Source organism: Rhododendron vialii, chromosome 3a (genome assembly GCF_030253575.1).
Source record: "Rhododendron vialii isolate Sample 1 chromosome 3a, ASM3025357v1".
NCBI classification, from domain to species: domain Eukaryota; kingdom Viridiplantae; phylum Streptophyta; class Magnoliopsida; order Ericales; family Ericaceae; genus Rhododendron; species Rhododendron vialii.
Window position 1 is genome coordinate 36,137,056 of NC_080559.1, and position 8,021 is coordinate 36,145,076.

At 34.7% G+C, this 8,021-nt stretch overlaps 1 protein-coding gene across 1 annotated transcript; it reads right to left on the reverse strand.

Moving 5' to 3' along the window:
• Positions 1-4,271: 4,271 nt before the first annotated feature.
• LOC131321379 (uncharacterized) lies at positions 4,272-7,489 on the reverse strand. The gene is made up of 2 exons (XM_058352363.1): positions 6,165-7,489; positions 4,272-4,398 (listed from the first exon to the last, which is right to left on the reverse strand). Exons 1-2 carry the CDS (start codon positions 7,487-7,489, stop codon positions 4,272-4,274), a joined length of 1,452 nt encoding a protein of 483 aa, XP_058208346.1.
• Between the last annotated feature and the right edge of the window lie 532 nt (positions 7,490-8,021).

Sequence of the window (8,021 nt, forward strand, 5' to 3'; positions counted from 1 at the left end):
ACATTAAAGTCTTTATGCATTCTTCTTCACAAAAGTTTATAAACTGGGAGTTTGTTTAGTTTTACATTGCGTTTCCAATAAGTCGAGTATTACGATACTGGTTGAGAAGATTTTTAGTACTATGCAGTTTATGAGTGTCTTCAATTTTATGCAATTTATGAGTGTCTTCAGTTTTATGAAACTTTATGTTGGTCATCTCTGTATATTTTGGTTATGCTATCTTTGTATAAATTGGTATGGTGGATGTTACTTCAATTATTTATTCTGGTGCAAATGATGTGCAATTATTCGTTCTGGGTCATTTAACACTGTTAATCAATATTGTGATATAACTTTCTCCTTTAATTAACAGTGTTAATTGCATTGCATTCTTCAGTTATTCTTCCTCACACACCAGTCATGCCCCTTTTCTTTGTTAAGGTTTTCTGTAGCTATTATTTTTCCCTAGCACCTGATTGTTATTCGCAAAGCATAGAGGACGATGATTGCAACTGTGATTGAACACCGCACGCTTTTAACTCTTTCTTTCAAAAAAAATGCTGGTCATTTAACACTGGTAATCAACATGGTCATATACCATTTTCAGTTTGATTAACAATGTTAACCCATTCTTTCGAAAAGAAAACCGGTCATTTAACACTGTTAATCAATATTATGATATAACTTTCTCCATTAATGAACAATGTTAGTTGCATTGCACTCTTAATTTATTCTTCCCTAACTTTTGATTGTTCGAAAAGCACAGAGGACGACAATTGAAACCTCAGTCAAACACCGCACGCTTTTAACCCTTTCTTTCGAAAAGGAAGTTTGTCATTTAACACTGGTAATCAACATGGTCATATACCATTCTCTGTTTGATTAACAGTGTTAACCCATTCTTTCAAAAAGAAAACCGGTCATTTAACACTGTTAATCAATATTGTGATATAACTTTCTCCTTTAATTAACAGTGTTAAATCTAACCCTTTCTTTCGAAAAGAAAGTTGGTCATTTAACGCTGGTAATCAACATGGTCATATACCATTCTCTGTTTGATTAACAGTGTTAACCCATTCTTTCAAAAAGAAAGCCGGTCATTTAACACTGTTAATCAATATTGTGATATAACTTTCTCCTTTAATTAACTGTGTTAAATCTAACCCTTTCTTTCGAAAAGAAAGTTGGTCATTTAACGCTGGTAATCAACATGGTCATATACCATTCTTTGTTTGATTAACAGTGTTAACCCATTCTTTCAAAAAGAAAGCCGGTCATTTAACACTGTTAATCAATATTGTGATATAACTTTCTCCTTTAATTAACAGTGTTAATTGCATTGCACTCTTCAGTTATTCTTCCTTACACACCAAACTCTTTTTAACGCTTTCTTTCAAAAAGAAAGCCGGTCATTTAATACTGTTAATCAATATTGTGATATAACTTTCTCCTTTAATTAACAGTGTTAATTGCATTGCACTCTTCAGTTATTCTTCCTCACACACCAGTCATGACCCTTTTCTTTGTTAAGGTTTTCTATAGCTATTATTTTTCCCTAACACCTAATTGTTACTCGCAAAGCGCAGAAGATGATGATTGGAACTCCGATTGAACACCGCACGCTTTTAACTCTTTCTTTCGAAAGAAAGCTAGTCATTTAACACTGGTAATCAACATGGTCATATACCATTCTTGGTTTGATGAACAGTGTTAACCCATTCTTTCAAAAAGAAAACCGGTCATTTAACACTGTTAATCAATATTGATTGTTACTTGCAAAGCGCAAAGAACGATGATTGGAACTCCAATCGAACACCGCACACTTTTAACCCTTTCTTTCGAAAAGAAAGCCAGTCATTTAACACTGTTAATCAATATTGTGATATAACTTTCTCCTTTAATTAACAGTGTTAAATCTAACCCTTTCTTTCGAAAAGAAAGTTGATCATTTAACACTGTTAATCAACATGGTCATATACCATTCTCTGCTTGATTAACAGTGTTAACCCATTCTTTCAAAAAGAAAGCCGGTCATTTAACACTGTTAATCAATATTGTGATATAACTTTCTCCTTTAATTAACAGTGTTAAATCTAACCCTTTCTTTAGAAAAGAAAGTTGGTCATTTGCCGGTCATTTAACACTGTTAATTAATATTGTGATATAACTTTCTCCTTTAATTAACAGTGTTAAATCTAACCCTTTCTTTTGAAAAAAAAGCTGGTCATTTAACACTGGTAATCAACATGTTCATATACCATTCTCTGTTTGATTAACAGTGTTAACCCATTCTTTCAAAAAGAAAACAGGTCATTTAACACTGTTAATCAATATTATGATAGAACTTTCTCCAACAATTAACAATATTAGTTGCATTGCACTCTTAATTTATTCTTCCTTACACACCAAACGCTTTTTAACGCTTTCTTTAGAAAAGAAAGCCGGTCATTTAACACTGTTAATCAATATTGTGATATAACTTTCTCCTTTAATTAACAGTGTTAAATCTAACCCTTTCTTTCGAAAAGAAAGTTGGTCATTTAACACTGGTAATCAACATGGTCATATACCATTCTCTGTTTGATTAACAGTGTTAACCCATTCTTTCGAAAAGAAAGCCGGTCATTTAACACTGTTAATCAATATTGTGATATAACTTTCTCCTTTAATTAACAGTGTTAAATCTAACACTTTCTTTCGAAAAGAAAGTTGGTCATTTAACACTGGTCATTTAACAGTGTTAACCCATTCTTTCGAAAAGAAAGCCTGTCATTTAACATTGTTAGTGAATCCAAACAAGACACAGGACACACGAGGACACAATATGTAGGTATGTATCGCAAATATGTACCAACTTAGCTTTGCCATACATTGTAGGTATGTATGTACCAGCTTAGCTTTGCCATACAATATTTACCAACTTAGCTTTGCCATACAATATGTAGGTATGTATCGCAAATATGTACCAACTTAGCTTTGCAATGCAGCAAATTCAAGCTTACACATCAATTGTGCATTAGACACAAGACACAGGACACACGAGGACACAATATGTACCAACTTAGCTTTGCCATACATTGGAAAGAGCAGACACAAACATAGTACATTACATTTTATACTTGAGACAAAAAGGTATATGCAGAACTTGAAACCTTACTAAGCCTTGGTAAAGTTGCATTGAAACAGAAGTACACATGCTAATAGTTGAAAGTTCAAGAAATTAAACCTTTCTAACCTTGCTAACAGTTGCAAGTTCCAAAAATTAAAAGTCAAAAGGAATGGGTAAGGGAGACTTAATACACCATTAGAATACTCAACAGGGCACGAATGAATGTATCAAGTCTGCTATGATTTTCCTGCATTCTTCTTTTGTTATTTTACTTGTTTGGTCTTCATTTGATAGATACTTCTTGATTATCGAAAAGACGACAATCGCACAATCAACACTGCAAGAATTTAGAATTCAGTTAATTAAGATAGGGAACTAACATTGTGAATTAATAGTATTTGGAGTTTTTTTGGATAAAAAGCTATAAACAATACTTTCCTTCCCATTGGTTGTTGGGGGCAGTTTTGCTGAATCTCCACTTCATCAGTAATACTTCTTCTGCAGGGTTCTCTTTGGTCAATGTTGACATATGCCGCAACAACTTGCCTCTATTTTACAAGAAAACAAACAATGTGCAGCTCTTAAGAAGTGCTTTTAGAGTTAAGAGTAGGATATTTCATTAGCAAGTTTTGCTTACCAAGAGTATTGTTGCACTACAATGTTCATCTTTTGCACTTCTACGTTTAAGAGAGTTGTAGAACTTCCAACGTCCTTCATCTTTATCAAGAACAAGCAATGTCCAATGGAATTGAATGAGTATTGGAAAAATAAGAAATCTTGCCCCTACAGATTTTCTCATTACTTTTCCAAGCATTGCCTTCACTTTGTTTTGCTCTTTGTTTCGGATCGTGTCCTATTTGCACACAAAAACAAAAACAAATGATTTCAGTAATGGAGTATTCAATGTGTATGTGAAAAATGCAATTCTTTAAAAAAACTTTTAGTTTGTTACCAGGAAGAAGCTGCTGAAGATGAATGATTTCGGTACTGGAGTATTCAAGTCAAACTTCAGCACAACGTCAGAATGGTTTTTCATGAGCTCATTTACATATGCATCTAGACACTGTTTTTATTTTTTTATCAGTGAAACACGATTAAAACAGTTTACATCTACACAAAAAGAATAGCATGTCAAGATTTTTACATATAGCAATGTATAGCAGAGCAAATTCAGGCAAACAATCTAAACACAAAAAGAAGAGTGTCTTAACATTTTTACCCGGTTAGATATTGCATCTTCAAACAACAGGTTTTGTATGTCTTCAACTTCAATGTGTAGCATGTCAGCTTCGGAACTCCATATTACAGCACTGCATATCGCAAAATATTTTCAAAAGTTAATCAAGAGTTTTGAAAGAAACATGAAAGTAAGTTCTAGATGGTCCAGAAACATGAAAGTAAGTTTTAGCACTCCATGAGACTAAGTTATGCCCCAGAAACACACAAAAACCAGTAGTTGAACGGCGATCTAGATGGTCCCCTGCCCAGTCAGAATCGGAGAACGCTGTAAGAACCAAAGGCCCTGGAACAAACTCTAATCCGTGATGGAGTGATCCTTTGAGATATCTAAGGATTCTTTTTACAGCAATGAAATGACTCTGCTTAGGATTATGCATGTGCTGACAGGCCAAGTTCACCGCAAAAGAAATCTTAGGACTTGTAAGAGTGAGATACTGTAGGGAACCAACTATAGTCCTGAACCAATGTTGATCCTCAAAGACTGGATCAGGAGACAAGATAGTAGGTTTTACAGAAGATGGAGAAGAACTAGGTTTGCAATCTTGCATTCCTGATTTGATCAAAAGATCTGTAGCATACTTTGTTTGAGAGAGAATGATAGAAGAACCATTTTTCAGAACCTCAAGACCCAGAAAATAACTGAGTGCACCCAAATCTTTCATTACAAACCGTGCACTAAGAGTGGAGATAAGCTCAGCAATGTAGAGAGTATTACTACCAGTAATCAGAATATCATCAACATACACCAAAACCAAAGTTAACCCTGCTGCAGACTTGTGAATAAACAGAGAGGTATCAGATTTGCTATTGGAAAACCCCTGCTGTACCAGAAATGAAGAGAACATAGAGAACCAGGCCCTTGGTGCTTGTCTCAGCCCATACAAAGCCTTGTTAAGCTTACAGACATACTGTGGATGTTCTGTATCCTTGTATCCAAGGGGTTGTTTCATGTATACTACCTCCTCAAGTACTCCATGTAAAAAGGCATTAGATACATGTAAAAAGCCTTGAAGTTAGCTATGACAAACTTGATCTCTGATTTGTAATGAAGAGGAAAAAGCCAACTGTATCTAAACAGATCCATCCACCCATCAAATGAAAGGAAGTTCTTATATTTGAATTGTGTCACTATACAACAGTTTAGCCATATAACAGAACTTGAAAGGTCAAAAACTAACACCACTAACCTCACCAGTAGTCATTGCAAGAACATTGTCCTTTGCTAAAACTATGCAATCTGTTATTGTCCCTAATAATAATCTCTCTCCCCTCCAATTCTGAAATCATCTTTATAGCCATATGGCAATCCCAACAAACTCTTAGATTTTTCATTACCCTGATCACTGACCCTGCTTCACTAACAAGTAGAGCAAAAGCAAAGGGTAGTGATCAGATTCTTCACTACCCTGATCACTGACCCTGCTTCACTGACTCCATATCAGGTTTGAAACTCCATGGAAAACTATTTTCAAAAGTCATTAACAGATGAATAATACTTTATCTACGAATTCTATGGTTTTGTTCAATTATTAACACTGTTAACCAACAAAGAAGGAGGATTGAAATGAGGTTCAACAATTTTGTTCAATTATTAACACTGTTAATAATAGGACAAGAAACAGGACACATACAAGACACACTAACTTTGTCATTTGGTGTACACTTTATGAGAGCAGCTCGATCAAAAGGTAGAATAGGACATAGGACACACAAGACACAAGCAATAGATATAGAACATAAAAGGTACCAACTTAGCTTTGCCTTAGTCATGTTGTCAATTAACATAATATAAACATTTCAAATTAAAAACATGCAATAGTTTTAAAGGTAAATTTACCTAGAATTTCCTGTCTTCCAAAGTTGTTCAATTGCCAACCAAGTTTCTCCACGAATGAGTTTTGACATCTCAGTATTGCACTTCTTCAAGTTCTTTAGTTTCTTTTTTGGCTTTCGCACTTGATTTGCCAAAGAAGTTTCTTGCAAGTCGTCTACATCAACAAACTCTACTTGCGGACTTTTCCTCTTTAACTTTCCATACACATAGTTCTCGCAGAAATTTGTCTTCCTATCATCTCTTTCTTTCACTCTCTTAAACTTTGACGGTGGACTTTTCTTCTTTGAAATTTGAAGCACTTTTTCAGCCCTTACTTGTTGTGTCACTTCATGAACTTTAATGTTTATCAATTCCCCCTCCAACTGATCTCTCTCTTTCCGCAGTTCCTTTATAGTGTCAAATGTGGCCTTCTGTGTCACTTGATGCACTTGTCTTTCCGTTTCAACATTATATCCTTGTGTTAACTCATGTGTTTCATAATGTTGAACTTGTTCCTCATACTGCTTGTAGAGTTTTTCAAGGGCTTCATTTTTCTTGCATAATTTGGAGATGTATAAATCCTTCTCTTCAAGTTCCCGCTTCAGAATTTCAATTCCCTCCATTTGATGTTGAAGAGTTTTTTGCTTTTCTTCATGAAGTTCCAAGATTTCATTCTCCATGCCCTTCTTTTCCTTCTCCAAGATTTCAATCCTTTTGTTCAGTTCATCAATAACTGCAATTGCATCCTTTTTTGATTGGTGCAATATTGTTCCACAAATATTATCCAACGATATCTCATTATAGGTATTTGGAACTAATGTTGAACCGGAATCTGTTCGTGACAAATGATCCTCTCGTGATTCAAGGCCAATGCTATCATGCACCATAGTGGACTTGTACCTTGGCGAATCAACTTCCAATGAAGGGTTGGAGGGAGTGTTAAAATCATCTAGCCCTTGTCCAATTTCTGATGTGACATCTTGTTTGAGTTGTGCTGCCCCTTTTTCAACCCTTGCTTCTTCTCGTGATTCAAGGCCAATGCTGTCATGCACCATAGTGGACTTGTACCTTGGTGAATCAACTTCCAATGACAGGTTGGAGGGAGTGTTAAAATCATCTAACCCTTGTCCATTTCCTTCATCTGCCCCTTTTTCAACCCTTGCTTCTGTAGAACCTTTAACTTGTTGAGGAGATTCACCATCAACACTCATTCTTACTTTTTCAACCTCCAGTTCAAGAGGTTCTATTTCTCCACATTCTTGTTCACTTCCAAGATCGCTGTAGATCTTTTGTTCTTTATCTGTTTCTTGTAACTTGGTATCACTTACCTGTGAAACACAATTTGGCATTCTAACTTGTGTCAAAGAGAATTTTAAGTGTTTTCAGACAGAAAATGAGTTAATATTGACAATTAACAATTAATGGTGATAACATAATGATTAATAACTAAGTATTACTTGATCAGCCGGAAGTTGGTTCAATTGATCAAAATCCCTAAGTACATCCCGAAGCTCTGAAATGTTCCATTTAAGTAATCTTGGAACTGCATTTGCATTCATTTGTTGTAGAACTTTAGTCTGCTCACAAAGCCAAAACTGCAAAAACAAATGCCATAGTTTAGCACTGAGAATTCCATAATAGCTGAAAGTTCTAAATTTTAAAACTGCATTATTCAGAATCACAGAAATGACCTTAAAAAATATATTCTAATACACTTTACAAATAGAGGGGCTCCAATAATCAAAGTACATTAGGCAATTCATTGAGTAATGCGTGTTCAGATATATTCTAATACACTTTACAAATAGAAAATTATTTAGTAATGCATGTTCAGATATCACATAGCACCATCCATAATAATAATGAAATCGTAAAGATCAG

Bases quoted from the DNA above. Each gene is read 5' to 3' on its own strand.
- LOC131321379 (XM_058352363.1), bottom strand. From the start codon at position 7,489: ATGCCAAATTGTGTTTCACAGGTAAGTGATACCAAGTTACAAGAAACA. The intron at 4,399-6,164 runs GTAAATTTACCT...TGCGATATGCAG, and splicing joins TGGAAGACAGGAAATTCTAG to TGCTGTAATATGGAGTTCCG.